We start from the raw sequence: 26,613 nt of genomic DNA on the forward strand, positions 1-26,613 counted from the left end.
TTATAGCAGTTATAATCTTGTATAAAGGTAGCAGTATTATAGCAGTTATGTTCTTGTATATAGGGGCAGTATTATAGCAGTTTTATTCTTGTATATAAGGGGCAGTATTATAGTAGTTATATCCTTGTATATAGGGGCAGTATTATAGTAGTTATATTCTTGTATATAGGGGCAGTATTATAGTAGTTATATTCTTGTATATAGAGGCAGTATTATAGTAGTTATAATCTTGTATATAGGAGCAGTATTATAGTAGTTATATTCTTGTATATAGGGTCAGTATTAAAGTAGTTATAATCTTGTATATAGGGGCAGTATTATAGTAGTTATATTCTTGTATATAGGGGCAGTATTATAGTAGTTATATTCTTGTATACATGGGGCAGTATTATAGTAGTTATATTCTGGTATATAGGGGCAGTATTATAGCAGTTATATTCTTGTATATAGGGAGCAGTATTATAGCAGTTTTATTCTTGTATATAAGGGTCAGTATTATAGTAGTTATATCCTTGTATATAGGGGCAGTATTATAGTCGTTATATTCTTGTATATAGGGGCAGTATTATAGTAGTTATATTCTTGTATATAGGGGCAGTATTATAGTAGTTATATTCTTGTATATAGGGGGCAGTATTATAGTAGTTATATTCCTGTATATAGGGGGCAGTATTATAGTAGTTATATTCTTGTATATAGGGGGTAGTATTATAGTAGTTATATTCTTGTATATAGGGGCATTATTATAGTAGGTATATTCTTGTATATAGGAGGCAGTATTATAGTAGTTATATCCTTGTATATAGGAGGCAGTATTATAGTAGTTATATTCTTGTATATAGGAGCAGTATTATAGTAGTTATATTCTTGTATATAGGGGGCAGTATTATAGTAGTTATATTCTTGTATATAGGGGCAGTATTATAGTAGTTATATTCTTGTATATAGGGGGCAGTATTATAGTAGTTATATTATTGTATATAGGAGCAGTATTATAGTAGTTATATTCTTGTATATAGGGAGCAGTATTATAGTAGTTATATTCTTGTATATAGGGGCAGTATTATAGTAGTTATATTCTTGTATATATGGGGCAGTATTATAGTAGTTATATTCTTGTATATAGGGGCAGTATTATAGTAGTTATATCCTTGTATATAGGAGGCAGTATTATAAAAGTTTTAGAATCTATAGTGGCCACTATTTTATTAATTACATTCTTAGTTACTCAATTTTAGTTAGTACCGGTTGAGTTTATTAAAACAATAGTCACTAACCTTCCTCTCTTAATTTTTTGGCAGCACATATAAAGTCCTTAAATCAGCAGGGGGCTACGATAAGGTCAAGATAAGGTTTCATTAACAGTATAGAGAATGGAAAATTTGTGATCAATCGTGAGGAATGATGCAAGAGACTTGCAGAGTAAAATAAAGGGACTTTGAGTCCTATTTTTTGAGACGTCCTTACCTTTTTACTTAGAAATAATCATGCTTATATTGGATGTGACTGGCGTTGCCCTTTAAATTAAGACTACGTCCCCCTAGACTGAAGAGTGTTTATTTTATAGAAATTCGACAGTAGCAGGAATCCTACCAGAGTCCCTGCCATGTTGTGCACGGTACCTTGGTCTGTCTGTTGAGTCCCCACTGAATTGGCACTGGTGTTGAGGACATCGTTGACAGCAGTGTCACAGTACAAGCCCCGCTGGACGTCATGTTCGCTGTCAGTCTGGTCACTCTCCTCGTGCCCACTGTCCTTGAGGCTATTTCCCTCTAAGTCCTTGAAGGTTGAACTGCTGGGATGAAGAAACAACAATAATTTAGTGTCATGTCAACTTCTATCATACAGAATTATTTCAGATTGTAGCGAGTAATAGTTCATCCCATAAGTCCCAGCACACACAGAGAAGACATTACCTAGTATGTGACATTTCTGAAGACCCAACCAAAGGCTCGAAGGCTCCTCTGGAACCACCAAAAAACCCTTTACTAATATATCCCCAAATATCTGTTGGCACAAATGTAATTCTTCCTGTTTGTTATAACTTATTCTGGCAAAGCTGGGTAAGTACCTGCACACCATTAGGAGTATAACATAGCGTTGCTATGCTGACATGCCATTCATGAGTCTCAGAAAGCTGGGTGGCCGTTGGCATTGGCATATGGAGTGTTGGAGGCCAATACAAGGCCAAACATTATTATTAGTTATGATCCACGATGTCACATAATAATGAAATCATCTGGAAGTGTATTAATCGGGCGCTTAAGGCATCATAAAGCCTCAACTTCTGTTGGACTTGAGTACATTGAGCCCACCAGGAATTGTATCTGAGGGCCCACTATTCACCTATGCACAGTCAGTTCCACACATAAATAATGTTACCATATACTGTATACATAAATAGCGCTATATACTGTATATATAAATAATAATAGAAGATAATAAATACATAAATAATACCGCTATTTCCTGTACACATAAATAATACCAATATATACTGCATACATAATTAATATATCTATATACTCTATGCATAAATAAAACTGCTATGTACTGTACACATAAACAGTACAGCTATATACTGTATATATAAATAATGCCACCATATACTGTATATGAAAATAATACCGCTATATAGTGTGCATTTAAATAATACCCCCATATACAGTATACATAAATACTATTGCTATATACGGTACACATAAAAAATACCTCTATACACTGTATACATAGCAATACCACCATAAGCTGTATACATGTGTGTACACACTGCCATATATTGGATATATAAATAAACCAGTATACAAAACATTGATATACTATGGACAAATAATAGTGTATCTATACAATTATATGCAGCCTTGAACATATATATATATATATATACACACACACACACACACACACACACACGTACAGCACATCCGCAAGAATACATGCACATATATCTATATATATATATATACATACACAGTTACTGTACCCATTTTGATAAAACCGCTTCCTGTCTTATTATATCAGCCCACATTTTTTTTAATGCCAGGGCCCACCAGTAGATACCCCTGCGGGCCAGTCCGACGCTGGCAGGGAGACGTATAATGTGGTTATATCACTATATATTATCTGTGTCTTTCTATAGAAAAAAAAAAGCCCCACAGATCTTAACTTTTTGAGATGGAAGGAACCTGTAGGCTGATCTATGTGACATGGCAAATTTTTCAGAAACCACAAAGCACACGTAAGATTTTACACTGCCCTGCGACGGTGCCAACCATAGCGTTCAGATATCAGTACCAGCCATAACTCCTCTACAACAGTGCAAGCTAAAGTGCCCAAATAACAGTACCAGTCTACAAAACCAGACACAGTGCCCCATAACAATGTCTACCCATTACAGTGGAAACCATCGTGTCTCATATCAGTGCCATCCACAACATCCCCATAACAGTGCTAGACACTGTGCCCCCCAAAACAGTGTAAGCCATATTGTTATATAACAGTTACAGCCACAGTGCCTCATAACAGGGTAAACCAGTCTCCCATAACAGTGTAAACTATTGTTTCCTATAACATTTACAGCCACAGTGCCCCCATGACAGTGTAAACCATAGTGTCCCGTAATAGTTACAGCCACAGTGCGTCATAACATTGCAAACCAGAGTGTCCCATAACAGTGTAAGTGATAGTGTCCTATAACAGCTACAGCCACAGTGCCCCATAACACTGTAAACCAGATTGTCCCATAACAGTGCAATCCACAGCATCCCCATAACAGTGCTAGTCAACAATGCCAACCATAGTGTACCATAACCGTGCTAACTAAAGTGGCCATATATCAGTGACAACCACAGTGCCCCCATTACAGTCAGAGCCACAGTATGCCTATCACAATGGTGGCTACAGTGCCCCACTACAGGATAAGCCATAATGTCCCATAATAGTTACAGTGACATTCCCCCCCCCCCCCAATAAAGGTCCAGCTACAGTGCAGCATAAGAACCAGCCACAGTACCCTCATAACAGTGCCAATCCCACCACAATGTGCAAACACTTCAGCACTCAAGTGATACATGTCCAAGTCAGATCTGCTACATCTGTATGTAAACCATATACACTTGTCTCGCTGCATTTCACAATATTCTGCTGATATTAGAGTCAAGTTGAGACTCGTCCTCTGCAGTTTCATCACATCAACCCTGCGCGAAAAACCGCCTAGTGTTGAGACTGGGGGGGGGGGGGGACACACTGGTGGTCACCCATCTTTCCCAGAAACAGCTGAGCAGAATTTTTAACAATATTTCAAGGTGAACAACTCACAAAGTCTGACTTTTCATGGGGATTTTTTTCGTTTTTGGGGCGGTGCACCCACCACAGTGTAGCTATGGGGGCGCCCAGACCTCTAGTTTATTTCCTGGGCACTGATGTGATTTTAGGTGGATGTTTTGTGCTGGTGTCGGCGGGATCTGATAGAATTACTGGCTGATAATGTGGTGGCGAGCGCGCCGATCCTGCATTATGGAGAACACAGCGTTTGTCACAGTAAATCACAGCAGATTTTCATGCTTTGCAGGTTGATTTTCATTTGATCTTGTTTTAGCTGAATAATAAAGACTCAGGGTTATTTGTCTGTGAAAAACAAATTCTTAAAATCAGGAAGAGCTCTGACAACTTTACATATGAAGAATCGCAACAAATGAGGGTTATCCTTCAAAGAAACCATCATTTGACACAGTATCACACATGATCTGATTAGATACACAGCAAAGCAGACAGTATCACACATGATAGGATTAGATACACAGCTCAGCAGACAGTATCACACATAATAGGTTTAGATACACAGCTCAGCAGACAGTATCACACATGATAGGATTAGATACAGTAGCTCAGCAGACAGTATCACACATGATAGGATTAGATACACAGCTCAGCAGACAGTATCACACATGATAGGATTAGATACACAGCAAAACAGACAGTATCACACATGATAGGATTAGATACACAGGCTCAGCAGACAGTATCACATATGATGGGATTAGATACACAGCTCAGCATATAGTATCACACATGATCGGATTAGATACACAGCTCAGCAGACAGTATCACACATGATCGGATTAGATACACAGCTCAGCAGACGGTATCACACATATTAAGATTAGATACACAGCTCAGCAGACAGTATCACACACAATAAGATTAGATACACAGCTCAGCAGACAGTATCACACATGATAGGATTAGACACACAAATCAGCAAACAGTATCACCCATGGTAGGATAAGATACACAACTCAGCAGACAGTATCACACATGATAGAATTAGATAAACATCTGAGAAGACAGTATCACACATGACAGGATTAGATACAGTGACTCAACAGTCAGTATGATAGGATTAGATACACGGCTCAGCAGACGGTATCACACATGATAGGATTAGATACACTGGCTCACCAGACAGTATCACACATGATAGGATTAGATACACAGCTCCGCAGACAGTATCACACATGATGGGATTAGATACAAAACTCAGCAGACAGTATCACACATGATAGGATTAGATACGCAGCTCAGCAGACAGTATCACACATGATAGGATTAGATATAGCTGCTCAGCAGATGGCATCACACATAATAAGATAAGATACAGCAGCTCAGCAGACAGTATTACACAATAGACTTAGATACATCAGCTCAGCCGACTGTATTACACAATAGACTTAGATACATCAGCTCAGCAGACAGTATCACACATGATAGGATTAGATACACAGCTCAGCAGACAGTATCACACATGATAAAATGTATCACACACGATAATCTTAGATTCATTGGCTCAGAAGACAGTATCAACCATGATAGGCTTAGATACAGCAGCTCAGCAGGCAGTATCACACATAATAAGATTAGATACAGCGGCTTAGCAGACAGTATCACACATGATTGGCTTAGATACGCAGGCTCAAAATACATTATCACGTGATAGGCTAAGATACAGCATCTCAGCAGATAGTATCACAGAATACAGAATTAGATACAGTGTCTCAGCGGACAGCATCACACATGATATGCTAAGATATATCAGCTCAGCAGACAGTAACACATTATGAGCTTAGATACACTAGCTCAACAAATGTAGGCTAGATACATTGGTTCACAGTATCACATATGCTAGACTTAGATACTCCATCTCAGAAGACAGTATCACACATTATAGGCTTAGATTCAGAGGCTCAGTTAACAGTGATACACATAATAGGTTTAGATACACTGCTCAACAGCACTGTGTCACACATGTAAGCTTAGATACACTGCTCAGCAGCACAGTATCACACATTGTAAGCTTAGATACACTGCTCAGCAGCACAGTATCACACATGGTAAGCTTAGATACACTGCTCAGCAGCACAGTATCACACATGGTAGGCTTAGATACACTGCTCAGCAGCACAGTATTACACATGGTAAGCTTAGATACACTGCTCAGCAGCACAGTATTACACATGGTAAGCTTAGATACACTGCTCAGCAGCACAGTATCACACATGGTAGGCTTAGATACACTGCTCAGCAGCATAGTATTACACATGGTAAGCTTAGATACACTGCTCAGCAGCACAGTATCACACATGGTAAGCTTCGATACACTGCTCAGCAGCACAGTATCACACATGGTAAGCTTAGATACACTGCTCAGCAGCACAGTATCACACATGGTAGGCTTAGATACACTGCTCAGCAGCACAGTATTACACATGGTAAGCTTAGATACACTGCTCAGCAGCACAGTATCACACATGGTAAGCTTAGATACACTGCTCAACAGCACAGTATTACACATGGTAAGCTTAGATACACTGCTCAGCAGCACAGTATCACACATGGTAGGCTTAGATACACTGCTCAGCAGTACAGTATTACACATGGTAGGATTAGATACACTGCTCAGCAGCACAGTATCACACATGGTAGGCTTAGATACACTGCTCAGCAGCACAGTATCACACATGGTAGGCTTAGATACACTGCTCAGCAGCACAGTATCACACATGGTAAGCTTAGATACACTGCTGAGCAGCACAGTATCACACATGGTAGGCTTAGATACACTGCTCAGCAGACAGTATCACACATGGTAGGCTTAGATACACTGCTCAGCAGAACATCTATTCTAGAGATGGGACAACCGTCTTGCAATCACAATCCAGGTCCCGCACTTAGGAAACCTATAGAGATGCGACTATGTACGGCATTGCCGAGACGTTCGCCTTTCTCTCTGTATCCATAGAAACCAGATAGACCACCGACTAGTCACCGCTGTGCTGAGCTCTAAGAACGGGCTGCGGAGATACATTCACACCCATGTCTTCAAATAGTTCATTTAAAATAAAGAAATTAGATGTTTATAAAAAAAAAAAATGGGATAAAAAAAGTTTGGTCGGTTTCCAAAGTAGAACATAAAATGATGAAAGAACAATCTATGTGACATCTCCGGCTGAGTCACGATAATAAAGCGTCTGATCAGAGACATCGCTGGCATTTACTACAGTAATCACCAGAGAATAATTGTCAAGCAGCAACAACGTGTAAACTTTATCAGATGGAGACTTAGAAAGGTCAAAGAAATTAATAACACTAAAAATACAGTCATTTCTGTAGATCATTCGCCTTAATCATCCTCATCATCATCATCATCATCATCATCAAACTCACAACATAAAATAAGAAGATTCCATCTATGGTTATTCTGAGACTGTAACAACGTGCAACGATAGATAGATAGATAGATAGATAGATAGATAGATAGATAGATAGATAGATAGATAGATAGATAGATAGATAGATAGATAGATAGATAGATAGATAGATAGATAGATAGATAGATAGATAGATAGATAGATAGATAGATATAATGGAGGTTTGTGTGGTGGTTATTTAATCAGGAACCCACTCTATCTATCTATCTATCTATCTATCTATCTATCTATCTATCTATCTATTATCTATCTATCTATCTATCTATCTATCTATCTATCTCATATCTATCTATCTATCTATCTATCTATCTATCTATCTATCTATCTATCTATCTATCTATCTATCTATCTATCTATCTATCTATCTCATATCTATCTATCTATCTATCTATCTATCTATCTATCTATCTATCTATCTATCTATCTATCTATCTATCTATCTATCTATCTATCTCATATCTATCTATCTATCTATCTATCTATCTATCTATCTATCTATCTATCTATCTATCTATCTATCTATCTATCTATCTCATATCTATCTATCTATCTATCTATCTATCTATCTATCTATCTATCTATCTATCTATCTATCTCATATCTATCTATCTATCTCATATCTATCTATCTATCTATCTATCTATCTATCTATCTATCTATCTATCTATCTATCTATCTATCTATCTATCTATCTATCTATCTATCATCTATCTCATATCTATCCATCTATCTATCGATCTATCTATCTATCTATCTATCTATCTATCTATCTATCTATCTATCTATCTATCTATCTATCTATCTATCTATCTATCTCATATCTATCTATCTATCTATCTATCTATCTATCTATCTATCTATCTATCTATCTATCTATCTATCTATCTATCTATCTATCACTTTGGGGTTAATGGTATTTACTTTAAGGTCTAAGTCCTGATGTAGCAGAGGTGAGTTTGCTATTTAACTCTATAGGCCTGCATTACTTGGACATCATAAGTTCAGCTGTTATAATAGTTTTACTTGAAGTCCTATGTAAAGCCAGAGACATATTTTGATTTAATCATGAGTTGTGCCAAATGACAAACTCACCTCAGCTACATCTTTACAGTATGAAAACACAAAAAAAAAAAGGAATCAATAACCCAAGAGGCTTGACGCTCCCCAGTTACTGTACAGGTTTGCGTGCGAGAAGCCATAAAACCTCCAGCATATTGTTCCCAGGCTTGAATTAGTAGCCGGGCAAGATCCTCTTTGAAGATCATTTAGGTTTTGCTTTGAAGGAAAATCTTTTATTGAAGAGCAAATCCTCCTGACATTGTGCTGCTTCCTGCGGTGAGGCCCATCCACCATCCAGCCACAAAGAGACCTGTTTGCACTAACATTCCTGCCTTGTGTCTTGATGAATAGGCCTGGGAACCAGAAAAGGTGGGGACCGCGTCCTGACTACCAGGGACACCAGGGCTGCCATGTTTGCTTAGCGTGTGATTAATAGATGCTTCACAATGGAAGAAGAAGTGCGGCAGCTGTGTGTCTGCGCAGCGCAGGTGTGTTTGTCTCTGTGCGCACATCCTCTGCTGATAATTACACCTACAGGATATTCTTGACTTGTGTGTGACCATTAAACCATGTCCTCCTCCTATTTACAGGCATGAAACGTGAAAACAACAACAGCCCAATGATCATTCATGCAACATGCAGGAAATATGGAGTGTCACCGCTGCCCTGTCTCCCCTGCCCCCCTCACTTTCAATGTCTTCATTGTTCTATTTCACTAGAGCATTCTGAGAGTTGTAGTTCAACAATTACAGGCTATTGAAAGCTGCAGGGTGGCATTGTGCTCTCGTGATATGTCAAGGGTTAAGAGGAAACAATGTATCTTGTGCTCAGTGACAAAGAGTTACAATGTATAAATAACATAATAGAAGGACTTCAATGTTATAACTTAATAGAATGATACTTGTGGCTACTACTACACCCCGAAATAGACCACCAAAGCGGCAATCAGGGGGGCTAAAGAATAGCACAGTAGTGACAGCAGGTTGGGGTGAAGTCGCACTCTGGTCCAGGAGCGTGGAGGAGCCCTAAAGGTCGACCTGCCCCTTATAAGAAGACCAGTGCTATAAATGACGTGTTCTTGTTCGGGGGCCTTCTTACTGGTTTTGCATTGTGGCCCAGGAGCCTTACGATATGATATGATATGATATGATATTTGTCGCTGCCTGTGATTGGCTGACTTCAGAAGCACAATGGGGCAGATTTACTATTCAAATTGAGCCAGTACGCTGACGGACATGACGTGCGCCAAATTTCGTAACTATTTTAGACTCTTTTTGTGCCACGCTCAACAAAGGAATGTGGCTTGGCAAAAAAGGAGGCGTGGTCTAGCATAAAGGGGCGTAGCTTAAAATATACCGTCGTGCGCCAAAATTGTTCAGTAATAAACTCGTGCCACGTGCCACGTCCTTCACTCTTAGGGTGAGTTCTCATTTTCTGGTAGTCGGTTGTAGGCAGTTTCGCAGGAATGACGGTGAGAACTGCGACTGTATCTACAGGTGTGGATAATAATTGGGAAACGTTCACGGTTCTGAGTTTATAGGTTAATTTTGAGGTCATTCCTTTGTTGCCCTTTAACAGATTAAAAAGTCCATTATAAATGTAGTGCGTGCCTCGCAGAAATGTATTAACCTTCTCAGCGCCGCTTTGGGGCGCAGACACTGTAGTGTGTCATCTCTATTATTTGTGAGTTTACAAAAAATCCCTAATAGAGCAACAAGATAATGTTAGTATTGAGAAAAGTCACGGTGAGATGTGGCGACAGCAGCCGCAGAGGGAATCGATTTCTGAAGCAATGAAAGGAGAATCGTACCTTTTAATCAGATGTGCTCGGCTGTTCACATAGTTTGTATCGAATGCATAGTTCTCAGTCTGAAAGAGAAGAGCAGAGGAAGGGTTAAATCCTGACATAACATCGTCTCATCCAGAAGATGACAAAGTAAAGAAAGAAGGAGAAATAGAGGGAGAGAGAGAAAGAAAGAGAGAGAGAGAGAGAATAAGAGAGAGAGAATAAGAGAGAGAGAATAAGAGAGAGAATAAGAGAGAGAGGGAGAGAATAAGAGAGTTAATAAGAGAGAGAGAGGGAGAGAATAAGAGAGAGAGAATAAGAGAGCGAGAGAGAGACAGAGGGAGAGGGAGAGAATTAGAGAGATACAAAATAGGAGAGAGAGGGAAAAGAGAGAGGGAGAAAGAAAGGGAGAGAGATGAAAAGAGAGCGAAAAAGAGAGAGAGAGAAGAGCCGAGGCTTCTTTAAATCCTGACATAACATTGTCTCATCTGGAGGTGACAAAATAAAGAAAGAAGGAGAAATAGTGGGAGAGAGAGAAAGAGAGAGAATAAGAGAGAGAGAGAGAAAGATGGAGAAGAGAGAGAGATAGAGAGAGAGAGAAAAAGAAGCAGAGGGGGAGACAGAGTGAGAGAGAGAGAGAGAGAGAAGAGCAGAGCCTTCCTTAAATCCTGACATAACATTGTCTCATCCAGAAGATTACAAACTAAAGAAAGGAGGAGAAATAGAGAGAGAGCGAGAGAGAGAGAGAGAGAGAGAGCGAGAACACGAGAGAGTAAGAAAAAGAGAGAAATAGAGAGAAAAAGAGAGGGAGGGAGTGCGAAGGAGAAAGAAATAAAGAGAGAGAGAGGGGAGATAGAAAAGGAGAAAGAGCTAAATAAGAGGGAGAATGAGAAATAGAGGTGAAGAGACGGAGACAGAAGAGAGGAAGGGAAAAGACAGAGAGTGGGAAAAAGAGAGAGGGGGTAGAGAAGAAAGAGAAGAGAGATTAGAGAGAGAGAGAGGGATTCAGATTGCAAATGCAAAACAAAATGTGAAAAAATATATTTTGTTGATCCAGATAAAGACAAGACGCAGGATTAGACATCGGAGAAGAGAAGAGAAAATATAATTCAAGAAATAAGCTTCAAGGCACAAGTGAATAAAAAGTAAAGTAAAAAGTAAAACAAAACAAGTGAATCAATTTATTATAGACATACACAGATCACAAGAATCCTAAAAACATACATTTTTTTATTTATTTTAATTTATATTTGATATTATACATATATATATATTTATTTGCCAGTTCCATTTTTGCACTGTATGATTATGTCTTGTGCAGTTAATAGAACATTTTCCTGTTAGTAAACTGAGCTGCTGTGGCATCTGACAGAAGTGAAATGTTCACACAGCGCTCGCAGGTAGGTTGCAGAACATAGTATATCACAGGTATGACCTGCATTAACCTTGTCAGTGGCCTGTGCAGAGACTAAAAGTGTCATTTTGCCAACGGATCTCAAAAAAGCAGCATGAAGCCCACCCTGCGCTTGTGTCAGCGGGTTCAGCGGCGAGTTTCAGCGCGCTTACTGCCAGTCATCGCTGCTAAGAAAACACACGAGTTCTAGCGACATAAGGGCTCAGTGCAACATGTTCTGTCACTCCAAACCTGTGCACTTGGCTGATTACAGAAATTATTTATTGTAGTTCTTAAAGGGCTCTTCCAGAATCCTCCATAGACTGCAGGGACAGATGCCGCATTGCTCACTGGTGATAATCACATGCTATGCTTGGTAGCACCACAAACATTTTGTTGACCGCCCTACCCATGTTTTTATCCAAAGTTGGAATACCCCCATCGTAATATATACGCTGTAAACTATTGAGATCACAACCATTAGACGAAGCATTGACTGTAGCTCCCCCTTCTTGGCCATAGAATGCATAAACGCTTCTAATTAAAAATGGCGTCCCCCATGATGCATCATTTTATTGAAATCTTGATGCCTTTTATTGGACAGGAGAATCATTGATAAAAAAATGTAAATATCTGGGATAAAATCAATGCCTAATGCTTTTAAAGTGACCGTAACATCATATGAATGGTATCAATTATATATCAACCCTCTAGGTGGACGGGAACCGATCCTGTTGAGCAACCATCGTAACTTCTGTCAGCCTCAATACAGAATACAAAGCACTTGTCCATGAAATATAGTAGAGCCCATGTGATCTAACTGGACAGTGTAAGCTACTGTCTTTCTATACAATGATGGGAGTTATTGATCCTGGACTGCTACGTAGACGTCTAGCTCTTCCTAAAGAACAAGCTCACTGTGAATTTGCACTTCAAAGCCTCCGGCACCTGCTACATATACAAGCTCATTTTATAGATCTGTTTTATTATTATAGCTCTAGTATGGACACATGGAAATAATTGACTGGACCTTTTACGTATGTGGCACAGCTGTCAGATGGGCGCCACCTATAAGAGCGTTATATAAAGGATGGATATACATTGATGATCTCACTGCCTCGGGCAATGAACAAACATCATAGAAATATATTTTAAAGTCCCACTGGATAATAATAAACTGCACAAATAGAAACAGTAACGCGGTTGTGGTTTATCCTAAATGTTCTTCACATTTTCCATTTTTGGTGTTGTCAATTCTTGAAGAAATATAACGGCCCCCAATAAAGCTGCTTAGGCTCGTGATGAAGTAGTAATAAGGGGACAGATAATACGTACAAATTTTTATGCGTAAAAATCTTAAGCATTGATATTACATTTTGAAGGGGGTGTATCATCTATTTTTATTATTAGCGATGTTGTACGTTGAGTATAACTGATAAAAACAAGATGCCTGCCATGTCTGGGTGAAGCTTTACTCCAAAGTTATCGCATTTTGAAAACCAGTAACTCGAAAACTGGGGGCAAATTTCATGCCCATTACTATACCGCATAGTTATTTTATTAGTTATCTTTATTACAGTGCCATAAAGCAGTAGAGCTGGGGGCGCTGTTTCATTGATGTCTATGTAAAATATTCACTGACAGCAGTGGTGAACAGTGGTACTGCAGGTCACAAATATACAATTGTAAATGGCTCTTAGAATTAGAAGAAATAATAGAAGACTCCTCTAATAAGCAACAAGAAATATAATTTTCTTTTTTTCTCCAAATATTGAACTGCATTATCGCTACCTGATTATGAGAGACTATCGTCTGGAGTTACAATTGTTCCTTGGTCGCATCATGTCCAAATCAAATGTGTCAAAATAATTTTATATAGGCTTGCTAAACAGCGTGAAGCTGTCGCAAAAAGTGGAATGTCACAAAATTTACATCACAAGAACGATCAAATTAAAGAAATAAAGTTTCTAACAAATATATCATTAACATATAAATTGCAAATAGGAAAAATCAAGATTTTCGACCCTGATCGTCATTACAGCGTAAGAAGGAAACCGATCGCAAATGGATCACTAGAGACCACAAAGGACGGTCAATGTGACCACAATCTGTTTCCAAACTAATTGCTTCACATTCCCAAATGAGGCTAATAGTGTGTCAACGCAGCTCCAAGTTCAAAGGTAAAACTCCATTAACATACAATTAACATTTCGGGATTGGTGAAGTCTCGAAGTAAGACATAAATATTTAACATTTAGCATTTTCATTGCAGGAAACAAAAATAAAATTGAGTTGCAGGATCCTGATATATTAAATTATGAGAATTCAGGAATCACATACATTCAGATTAAATAATGCACATGATTGATGAGCCGGGCACCAAATATACACACACCTTAGTTACGGAACTTGAGTGAAAAATTATATTTTTTACCATCCTGGATGGCTCGAATATTCTCATATTTCTTACATTTGTCTTCATTTGGCTGCTATCTGCAGATTTGGATAAAAATAGTTTTATTCTGCAGAATTTTCTACCGATCTGAAAAGTGACATTTTGTCATTCTGCCGATGAATAATAATTACCTCCCGGGTTTTGGTAACTGATAAAAGTGTCTAATACAAATATTCAGTCTGTATCTCGTGTTTGGAGTTAATCATTCTTTTCCAAATAACTTTTGAATGACATTTCCTCCAAGAAGTCGAAGAAAAAAGTAATATCCACAGGTGATACATGAGCATAACTAGAAGAAGGAGTCATCTTATAAAAAATACAAATCTGACAATAATAAAGGGACTCGGATACAAAGGCTCAGAGCACTGACTTTTTCGTTTATGGGGATGTGATTGTATCTAAGCGCACTGTGATAAATTCCCATTGGAGCACAAAGTATATTAGAAAGTTGGAGAACTTTTCATATATACAGTGATTACTCAATATTTACCTAAAGCAGGAAAAGACTATGCATACCTTTTACATATATTTTTTTATTTTATTTCTTAATAAAAATGTGCATCAGCGTGATTGGTGCAACATTCTAAATACTTTTTATTCAAAATTGTTTTCACTTTTTGAGATACAATGTATCTAATCTGTATCCTGTATACAGAGCAGCTGTATCTTGTGCTGAAACCTGTGTCCGTCAGGTCAGCGGGACTGACGGCTTCAGTGACAGCGGGTCCTGCGTGTCAGATCCACCTGTGATCCATCACATCTGAGAATGTGAGTTATGTGATCGGTAAGAACTCGATCCGTCAGGTCAGCGGGACTGACGGGTTCAGTGACAGCGGGTCCTGGGTGTCTTTGACACGCAGGATCGAGCTGTTACCGATCATATCTAAGGTGGATCTGACATGCAGGACTCGCTGTTAGGGCAAAGCCCCACGTGGCGGAATTTCTCTTGAATTCCGCAGCGGACACTCCTCCGCGTTAATCCGCAGCGGAGCCGTTTCTCCATTGCCTTCCACTTCAGACGAGGCTGAAAATTCCACTGCGGAGCATAGGCTGCGGTGCGGAATTTGGTGTCCGCAGCATACAATGGATGTTGCGGACCAGTGGCGGACTGGTTGCGGACTCATTGCGGAAGTTCTCCATTGACTTCAATTGAAATTCTAAATTCCGCAATGAAGTCCGCAGCTGTCATGCACATGTTATGTGTGCTGCGGATGCGTCTTGCTTTTTTGACATGACATTTCTTCATTCTGGCTGGACCTATGTATTTCTAGGTCTACAGCCAGACTGAGGAAGTCAATGGGGCTCCCGGAATTACGGGAGCGTTGCTAGGAGACGTCAGTAAATAGTCACTGTCCAGGGTGCTGAAAGAGTTAAGCGATCGGCAGTAACTGTTTCTGCACCCTGGACAGTGACTACCGATCCCAATATACAGCAACCTGTAAAAAAAATAGAAGTTCATACTTACCGAGAACTCCCTGCTTCTGTCTCCAGTCCGGCTTCCCAGGATGATGTTTCAGTCTAAGTGACGGCTGCAGCCAATCACAGGCTGCAGCGGTCACATGGACTGCCGCGTCATCCAGGGAGGTCGGGCTGGATGCCGAAAGAGGAACGCGTCACCAAGACAACGGCCGGTAAGTATGAAATTCTTTTACTTTCACTAGGGAAAGGGCTGTCCCTTCTCTCTATCCTGCACTGATACAGAGAAGGGAAGCACTTTTCCCGCAGTACGCAGCAGCTAATCCGTATCAATTTACTGCACATTTTGGGCAGATCCGCCGCAGAATCTGCAACGCAGATTCTGTGCGGCATTGATGCGGACAGTTGCGGAGGAAATCCGCCACGTGGGGGCATGCCCTTATAGTAGTTATATTCTTGTATATGAGGGCAGTATTAGGGCAAAGCCACACGTGGTGGAATTGCTCTTGAATTCCGCTGCGGACACTCCGCAGCGTTAATCCGCAGCGGAGCCGTTTCTCCATTGACGTCCACTTCTTTTTAGAAGTGTTCGTTTAGACGAAGCGGAAAATTCCGCTGCGGAGCATAGGCTGCGGTGCGGAATTTGGTGTCCGCAGCATGCAATGGATGTTGTGGAGTTGTGGCAGACTGGTTGCGGACTCATGGTGGAATTTCTCCATTGACTTCAATGGAGATTCTAAATTCCGCAATGAAGTCCGCAGCTGTCATGCACATGTTATGTGTGCTGCGGATGCGTCTTGCTTTCTTGACATGACATTTCTTCATTCTGGCTGGACCTATGTATTTCTAGGTCTACAGCCAGACTGAGGAAGTCAATGGGGCTCACGTAATTACGGGAGCGTTGCTAGGAGACGTCAGTAAATAGTCACTGTCCAGGGTGCTGAAAGAGTTAAGCGATTGGCAGTAACTGTTTCTGCACCCTGGACAGTGACTACCGATCCCAATATACAGCAACCTGTAAAAAAAATAGAAGTTCATACTTACCGAGAACTCCCTGCTTCTGTCTCCAGTCCGGCTTCCCAGGATGACGTTTCAGTCTAAGTGACGGCTACAGCCAATCACAGGCTAATCACAGGCTGCAGCCAATCACAGGCCAATCACAGGCTGCAGCCAATCACAGGCCAATCACAGGCTGCAGCGGTCACATGGACTGCCGCGTCATCCAGGGAGGTCGGGCTGGATGCCGAAAGAGAGACGCGTCACCAAGACAACGGCCGGTAAGTATGAATTTCTTTTACTTTCACTAGGGAAAGTGCTGTCCCTTCTCTCTATCCTTCTCTCTATCCTGCACTGAAGTATTTAGAAAGTTGCACAAAACACACAGATTTTATTTTTACAATTTTTTAAAAAAAAATTAAAACTTGTACATAGCCTTTCAATCCCTGAAATTGAAAAGTACGATTTGGTACCTTTTAGAGCAGTGAGATAATATCTAATTCAGCTGAGATAACAGCTCAGATCCTTTTGAAAACATATTTTTTCCTATAGAGGTAGGGATATAAGCTACCTGGATGATCTAATGGATATGAGATGGACTGCCAATCCCATCGAAATCCATGGGACCCACTAACAAGTATTTCACATCTACCGCCAACTACTGAGATAATTTGCAATACTGTAATTTCTTCTTTCCCTGAGATTGAAAAATTTAAAATAAAAGTTTGGGAGTGGTGAGATAAAATTCCAGCACCGAGATAATAACTCAGAGCTTCAAACTAATATTTTCTACTTTGTATGAAGCAGTTCATTAAAAAAAGAAAAACAACTAGTTTTACATTTTGTATAAAAAAAAGCTCAAATAATTTTTATGAAAACGTTTTATGCAAAACGCTTCAAACTTCAGGCAACCTGCCAGACAGAACATGCAATTTCCAGTCGGAAAGCCATCCTTCATTTACACAAGCATCTCCCTCTCTCTGTTCATCATAACTGGATATAATTCATTTATCAAATTAATATCTCATTTGAAAAATAAATAAAAGCCTAAAAAAATAAAAAATTGCAGCTGCTTCCACTTAAAAAAAATGATAATCCATTCATCGACGGCTAATAAATTCAGCAACTGCATCAACAAGTCTGGAGCTGAGATAATCAGACACTGGAGGGTGGAAGAAGATGGAAACTCCATAGAGCTCCAGATCCAGGCTGATTCATCTAAAAATCAGAGTGTGACCATATCTGGGGAGGAGGCTGCTGAGCCCAGATAATAAAGCAGCGCAAACGCCGCTTACCAGTGACCCTTCCTGAAATACAATATCTAATTTACCAAACAGCAGCTTCCTAGTGAGTAGCATGTTATCCTGTTAAAGCCCAGGGAGTTGGGATAATTCTGCTCGCCGCGGTTATTACGTTCCCTTAGTAATTGGGGCCAACACTGTTGTGTAGGGTTTTGTCGCAGCAAAGAGAGACGACTCCTCGGTGTAATGTTTGAATCTGTAAATTGCACAAAATATCTTTTAACACAAAGACGCCCATTGTTGCCTCCAGGCAACACATATGAGGCTTAAAATGCCTTTGCAAAGCCTCATTCGCAATGCTGCTAATATAGAAGGAAGAAAACTGTCTCTCCAGTGCAAACTATAGGTGACTACCCTGTAAGTCAATGTCCAAAACACGACTCGGGTTAATAGCCAATCCAGACCCCATCGTAGACAGAACTGCTGTGGAGTTGTTGCTCCTCATCAGCACAAATTAGGTTTCTGGTTGGGTGAGTGAGATGCCTTTGAAGCAGTACTTGGAAGGTACTGATTCTTCTTTCAGAGATCCAGCTGGTAGGGGGTCTTAAGTGTTTCAAGGAAAGTGTTTCAAGACATTGACTTACAGGATAGTTACCTATAGGTGGCGATAGAGAGACAATTTTCATTCTTCTGTAGGAGAACTATTTTGCATAATTTTCCCAAGGAGCATTGCTCTTAAGACTCTACCAGCTTGATCTCTTCAAGGAGAATCAGTATCTCTAGTATTAGTTATAATATTCTCTGTGGACTATCACAGAGGGAGGATGATGCTATTCATGTGTTGGTAACAGGTGTGTTAAGATTTGTGTTTGATCTAACGTGGCCATGCATTACGGTACCTTCATTAGGCCATGCATAATACCGAGCAGAGTACTGAGCCGTACTTGACCTAATGGAGGCTACCAAGCCGGCCCTGAAACGCGTAGCTTTGAAAAATTCAATACAACAATGTTTGATTACTTTTGCCTTGGTCTTTTTGGCCTGCAACGCATTCCTTTAACGAACGTAGTCCTATATGTACAAAATCTCCCAACAGACCCTTCCTTGTAACTTCTGTGATATTGCATTAAACTCCGGACACTGAAGAGAAGACCAGAGAAGAAAGAGGGAGCAGCATCTGTCGACTTTCTATTCTTTCTTTCACATTGCACCAAAATCATCACAACCCTTCAAGGTGATGAGATAATCACCGGGGGGGGGGGGGGGGGTCCCTTATTTTTTTTTCAGTACAAACTGTGAACTGCTCACTTTCCAGATCTACCACACTATGGAGCACCATGTTTTTTGGGGGGATCCCAGACCAATACCGTTGTATGTTTATATTATACCTTACAGGGACGGACTATATAACTGATATATCTACATTACTATGGCAAGAACGAGGTCTCGAGACTGTAGAAAGCACAAGTTGCTCCACATTCGTAGAGTTCGTTAAATGACGGCTTCTCTAAGGAGATAAAAATAATCACATCTACCCCCGAATAAGGTGATTTGTCCACCACCGGGGCCAATTGAAATTGTCAGTCATGACTTAGCCTTGAGCGTTTATGAGAACAAATCTGTTGACCTGGAAGTGTAGTCAGTCAGGATTAGAGGAAATACAATGAACTAATGTAAAGACTAATAAATCCAGATTTAATACGACCATGGCGAGTGGAACAAGATACTACATGATGATGCCTCGTCTGTATAGGTATTAAAAGTCGGAGTTTCTGGTGAATCAACACTGATATATTAGGGAACTGAAAAGATTAGATCAATGACGTAACCGGTGAGGTCTTGTGTCACCATATCTGATGACATCATGCTGTGTACGATCCACCCAAATCATAATAATGTAGGACGTGTTTAATAGGTTGGTGAGGTCTGGAGTGATTACATCATTGTTGAATCATAATATATAGTTGACCCTGTGTGTTACCCACCTACCGCTGTAATACTTGGTGGTGGAGCCTCCCATGAATGGTTGTGATTGCGACATTGAAAACTCTTATTACTACCTGACCGGACCCAGGAGAAGTTAGACATATAACACAAGTATAGAAGGCAAGTATTACAGGGATAAGAATCAGAGACTTCTGTGCCAGATACCTCCTGTGGCTACTATGGGGAACCTGGAGAGGTGGGCAAAAAACTCACATGGCCTCAGATCCCATCTCTATGAGCAATATGAACCTGTAAAGGGCTCCTCCGTTCCACAGGTTCCACAATGTTTGCAAATGAGGGCCCAGTTTGAGGGTTATGCAGGGGATGGAGAAAAGGGTAATGGGGATGGGTCTTAAAGTTCTCCACAAAGGACATTTATTACCTGTCTATAGGATTGTCATAAATGTTCTTCGTTAGTCAACCTCTTTATTAGGGCTTATTTAGACGAACGTGTAATACGACCGTGCAACGCGCGTGATTTTCACGTGCCTCGCACGGACCTATGTTAGTCAATGGGGCCGTTCAGACAGTCCGTGATTTTCACGCAGCGTGTGTCCGCTGCGTGAAACGCACGACATGTCCTATATTTCTGCGTTTTTCGCGCATCACGCACCCATTGAAGTCAATGGGTGCGTGAAAATCACACGCACCACACGGAAGCACTTCCGTTTGACGCGCGTGATTAGCGCAACAGCAGTAAAAACTATAAATGAAAACAGAAAAGCACCACGTGCTTTTCTGTTTACAAACATACAGAGTGTCATAATGATGGTGGCTGCGCGAAGATCACGCAGCCGCGCATCATACGCTGCTGCCACACGGAGCTGTTAAGTACCTTTTGCACGTGCAAAATGCCGCGTTTTTTGCGTGCGCAAAACGCACACGCTCGTGTAAATCCAGCCTTATGCACAGGGCTCCCTCTCTACACGACGAGGAGATAGAGAATTGGAAATCATGTCAGACTCTTAGGGCATGAGCAGACGTGGCGGAATTGCTCTGGAAATCCGCAGCGTACCCGTTTCTCCATTGCCTTCCACAGCTTTGTGGTTGGGTTCGTTTACACGTTGCGGACAATTCCGCTGCGGAGCATAGGCTGCGGTGCGGAATTTGGTGTCCGCAGCATACAATGGTTATTGTGGACGTGTGGCGGACTGGTTGCGGACTCATTGCGGAATTTCTCCATTGACTTCAATGGAGATTCAAAATTCCACAATGAAGTCCGCAGATGTCATGTACATGTTATGTGTGCTGCGGAGCGTATTGGTTTTACTAACATGACATTTCTTCATTCTGGCTGGACCTATGTATTTCTAGGTCTACAGCCAGACTGAGGAAGTCAATGGAGCTCCCGTAATTACCGGTGACTACGTGTGTGCACCCATAATTACGGGAGCGTTGCTAGGCGATGTCAGTAAATAGTCACTGTCCAGGGTGCTGAAAGAGTTAAGCGAGCGGCAGTAACAGTTTCTGCACCCTGGACAGTGACTACCGATCACAATATACAGCAACCTGTAAAAAAAATAGAAGTTCATACTTACCCAGAACTCTCTGCTTCTTCCTCCAGTCCGGCCTCCCAGGATGACGTTTCAGTCTGACGGCTGCAGCCAATCACAGGCTGCAGCGGTCACATGGACTGCCGCGTCATCCAGGGAAGTCGGGCTGGATGCCGAAAGAGGGACGCGTCACCAAGACAACGGCCGGTAAGTATGAAATTCTTTTACTTTCACTAGGGAAAGTGCTGTCCCTTCTCTCTATCCTGCACTGATAGAGAGAAGGGAAGTACTTTCCCCTCAATACGCAACGGCTAGTCCGCATCAATTTAATGCCCATTTTGGGCAGAGCCGATACAGAATCTGCAACGCAGATTCTGTGCGGCATTGATGCGGACAGTTGCGGAAGAAATCCGCCACGTCTGGGCATGCCCTTAAACGACCTCAGCACCCCTGTGTACATTCTCTGGTCCAAGGGTGGAGGTGGATGGGTGACAGGAAGCAGCTAGGGAATTTGGGGGCACTGCGGGAGCACTCTCTCTTTCAAGCAGTAGAACTTTCTCAATGGTAAAAATATGAAGTATTAAAATATGAAATCTAAAATGTTGGACATGCATGTAATTGTTAGTGAAGGACTTATGTTGTGATTAATTTAGAATCCAGCGCGGGAGTCACAAATTTCTAGAAAAGATAAACTGCACCCGAGAGAATGACGTGTTGAAGGTCACCGCAGTGCTGACACCGGGACTGAGTCTCCAGATCTCTCGATACAATTGTCTGAAATTTAATGACAGGGGAATTTTCCTCCTACAGAGTCGGCTGTTCAGAGCTTACGTCCTCAACAAGCAGGTCTCGGCTTTGTCAGTTATTCACACTCTTCCCTTAGAGGAAAAACAAAAGCCCTATAGCCCCTATATATGAAAAGCATTAGCATAATTGCATAAATTGTGCGATATAGAATTCATTACTTGCGTTCTACGTGGAATGTTAATTAAGTCATAATCTATTAATGCATCTCAGTCTTTATTGGACTGGTACTATTCAGCTATAGCAGTGGATGAAGATGAAATGATGTTCTGCTTTGATAAAGCATAAACCTCTGGTAATTGGCGCTTCTTAAGTAATGCTTTTATAATGATGAGATTATCTGGGAAATGAACGTCATCAAATAATGTATGCTATGAAAAAAAACAAAAATAGAAGAGATTCTGCATGGTTTGGAAAAATGGAGAAAGCACGGCTTTGAATTACATAAAAATGTCATCTTTTATCATGAATATATCACCACTAGGTGGCACTGTGACTATTGATAATACTAGAAAAAGATATTCCATGAAAACCCCAGGGAAAAGGGAACTAACAAAGCTTTGGATGATACAATATATCAAGAAATATACTCTTTATTAAAAATAGGTTTTAGTTTTAATATATTTATATCTATATCTATTTATATAGATATAGCAGAGATAAATTTGGCATTGGTACAACTCAAGTTGATATTATTGTGGGTTATCAGTGAATTTATATGAGACTGCAGGTCAACCTTAGCTCAGTGAGTTGTCACAGTGCACAAAAGAAGCTGTTAAATGACGAAGTCAGCTCAGCTACATCTCTGTATTAATTTAGGTATTTTTCATGATGTTTTTCCCATTTTCCTTCCCATGTATGTCACAATGTCACAAGCCCCTGACCATCATCTTCATGTAGCTATTTTCACTATACGGTTCCAGAAGGTAAATGTATAGAAAGATATAAGAGTGATAGTCTCAGTCAGTCCAGTGTGAAATTAGCCTGTGGCGTCAGCCCACCTCCCTGCCGAGTGATGTATACCTGCCCGGTGCTCCCATGTTGCCTTTCTGTCCATGGTTGAAATTGGTGACCAACAGCGTAACGAGGAGATAAAAGAGAAATATCACTTCTCCAGTAATGATATATAGCTGCAACAAGGGTGAAATATACAGTACAGGCCTCCAGTGCCCGTCACCAGAGAGAAGATACATATATACTGATGACCAGATCAAAAAGGAACAGCAACTGATACTATAAAAATGAATGCCATGGCCTCTTGGTGGCGCTATATCTATTGCTGCTCATTATAAGGACATCCTCACATGTAATCGGCTGTTTAGGGATCCTGTTCATATATAAACGTTGTGCAGTAACTAGTGAAGTCTGTTATATTATATAATTGTATATAAATAGTCTCTGTTACTGATGTACAATAATATATAGACATTATTGTTTATTTGCAGTTCAGCCATAAAGTAAAATGCATTCTTGTTTTCTATTTTCCGTATAATAATAATAATAATAATAATAATAATAATAATAATAATAATAATAATAATCATCATTTAATCATTCTTACTATTTTATTATTATTACTTTTTATTATTATTATTATTATTTTATTATTATTATTATTACTATTTTATGATTATTATTATTATTATTATTATTTTATTATTATTATTATTACTATTTTATGATTATTATTATTATTATTATTATTATTATTTTTGTTATTATTATTATTATTATTATTAACATTACTATTTTATTATTTGGATTATTATTATTACCATTTTATACATTTATACAAATTCCATTGACTTACATTCTTTAATTATTTATTACGTTTGTAGATTTCCTTTACCACCTACCACCCGCCACCCCGTCTCTATTAAAGACTGTAAAAATCTCCAAGGGTTACCGTATACTCTCCAATCGCCACGGTTTAGGAAATATCTGCAGCTTGTGGTGAATGGTCACTTTCTGCTACACTGACCGTAAAATAACAAGATCCCCATGTTACAAAAAAAAAACAGGAATTAAAATGATAAATAGTCACCAGATACATAGGTAACATTGTATCCTATCACTGGGTGAGATCTGACAGCTAATTACATGAGACCTGCAGAATTTATTTTCTATTTCTTTTCTTTTCTATTTCTTTATCTTTTAACCAGCAGAATATTAAGTATTAGAGAGTGAACTGCCTATGAACTGGCAGGAGCATGCTCAGTGAGCTTCTCACAAGCACCCAGTGACATCATCAAGTCAGCAGACCAATAATCACATGACTTCAGGATGGAAAAATGCACATTCAAATCTGGTAATTGTGGTGTAAAGCAGCATTTTTGTTTCTGCTTTGGAGTCCTCACTATGGTCACCAGTTTTTAGCCCCAGACACAGTACAGAGTAAAAACCTAGAAGTGACATCAATGTATTATACCAGAGGGCACTGGAATATACAAGCTGAGCAAAGAAGACACCACAGTGCTGCCAGCAGAACTATGCAGCTTCGGCTGTGACTGGAGTATAAGTATGATATGATGTAACTCAGGAGTAGAACAGGTTAAATAAAGAAAAGGATTTGCAAAATCAGTGATCTTCATATTTAGATTTGACCTGTAATTTATGACATTGGTCTCCAACTTGCGGCTCTTCAGCTGTTGTAGAACTACAACTCTCAGCATGTATTGGCTACGGCTGTCAGGGCATGCTGGGAGTTGTACTTCCACAGCAGCTGGAGAGTGGCAGGTTGGAGACCACTAATTTATGAGGCAGTGAGATTTTATGGCTGTGTTAACCCTTTGTACACTGCAATCAAGCTGGATCTCAGGTCCTACTCTCTAATGTACATTATTCATGTTGCATGACTGGTCCCTTTAAATATTACAGACATTGACATGCATATTCTTGACAATGTGATCTGCGTTTCCATACATTCTTGTTAATTCACGGCACATATTTTTCATCGCTTTCAAGCAGCAACGCATCATGCGGGAAAAAAAAAAAAATAATAATTTAAAAAAAAAATGAATAAAAAAAAAATTGCCACGGGCATCGTGTGTGATTTCATTAAAGTGAGAATGACATGGTGTGACTGCAGCATGCGGAGACGCTTTTGTTATCATTTTATTTTGCTGGGTTGCGCTTGTAGCTGGAGTCACACCCCGAGGCCCGGCCGTCGTATACTGTGTGAAGGACTCGCTAAGATGGCGGCCCAGGAGGCTCGTATCCTTCCAGCCAAGAAGCAGGAGAATGGAAATCACAGGGACCTTTCTATTATAGCAATGGTTATTATATAATGAGAATTACAATCAGGATTATATGGGACCAGCGTCGGACTGCGGTTCTGTGGCCCAACAAAGGTCCAGCTCCATCTATACCGGGGAGCTCAAACCTTTTTTGGGACCTACGTATATAGACTGGATAGGGGTCCATGTGCAGAACTCTTTAAGGTATAGGCGTTTTGACGTGTTTTTGACACATTTTTTATCGTGTTTTTTGACTAGTTTTAGATGCGTTTTTTGGGCAAGTAATTAGGGTTTGCTCACACGCTAAAGTAAAAACAGCTGTAAAATACGGAGCTGGTTTCAACGGATGACAACCTCTGGTTTTCAGCCATTTTAAAAGCAAAAAACTTTTTTTTGCGGCCGTTTTTGGAGCTGTTGACACAATGAAAAACTGCTACAAAAAAACTTCTTTTTAAGGGGCGTTTTTTTACACGCCGTTTTTTCAAACGACCGTTGAAATCCACGGTCAGATGTTTGGAGGCGTTCAGCTTCCGTTTTTTTCAGCCGTTTTTTGGGGCGTTTACGGCCCGAAAAACGGCTGAAAATAAGCTGTGTGATCATAGCCTTAGGACCCCCATTGACTATGGGAATTAGGCGCGTTTTCTTTTTTTAAACGACACGATTTTTTAAACACGCGTGCCTAAAAAACAACGTGTTGTATGCACTACAATGCATTTTCCCATTTATGTAAATGGGAAGGTTAAAGCATGTGTTTTTGACGCATTTTTTGGTGCGTAAAAGGCGGCAAAAAAGCGTCAAATATACGAAGTGTGAACAAGGCCTTAGGGTGCGGTTTTTTGGTATATTTTACTAGGTTCTTTATCTTGTTTTTTCATATTTTTATGTTTCTACATCTTCAGACAGGTCTATATGATACATAAGGGAAGATAGTTGAGCTGGACTAAGGCTGATTAATAACGCACACATTAACCCCTAATGTACT

General features: G+C 40.0%; 1 protein-coding gene and 1 long non-coding RNA gene across 7 annotated transcripts in view; one reads left to right on the top strand and one right to left on the bottom strand.

The window, feature by feature from the left end:
* Nucleotides 1-9,771, top strand: part of LOC142659960 (uncharacterized) — a 571,922-nt gene extending 562,151 nt beyond the window's left edge. The window contains exons 2-3 of the long non-coding RNA XR_012850395.1: nucleotides 9,177-9,313; nucleotides 9,416-9,771. This is a non-coding gene — a long non-coding RNA (uncharacterized LOC142659960). The remainder of the gene's footprint in view (nucleotides 1-9,176; nucleotides 9,314-9,415) is intronic.
* The window catches only part of PCDH19 (protocadherin 19), a 174,126-nt gene that overhangs the window by 50,842 nt on the left and 96,671 nt on the right, over nucleotides 1-26,613 (bottom strand). For 2 of the 6 annotated variants that reach the window (XM_075836595.1, XM_075836593.1), the window contains exons 3-4: nucleotides 10,636-10,694; nucleotides 1,623-1,792 (exon numbers count right to left, since the gene is read on the bottom strand). In XM_075836595.1, the coding sequence (XP_075692710.1) occupies nucleotides 1,623-1,792; nucleotides 10,636-10,694 (229 nt within the window). Of the gene's footprint in view, nucleotides 1-1,593; nucleotides 1,796-10,635; nucleotides 10,695-26,613 lie in introns of all 6 variants that reach the window. The other 4 variants (XM_075836594.1, XM_075836592.1, XM_075836598.1 and 1 more) reach the window with 3 other exon arrangements.

The sequence above is a fragment of the Rhinoderma darwinii genome, chromosome 8 (genome assembly GCF_050947455.1).
Source record: "Rhinoderma darwinii isolate aRhiDar2 chromosome 8, aRhiDar2.hap1, whole genome shotgun sequence".
Lineage (NCBI taxonomy): Eukaryota > Metazoa > Chordata > Amphibia > Anura > Rhinodermatidae > Rhinoderma > Rhinoderma darwinii.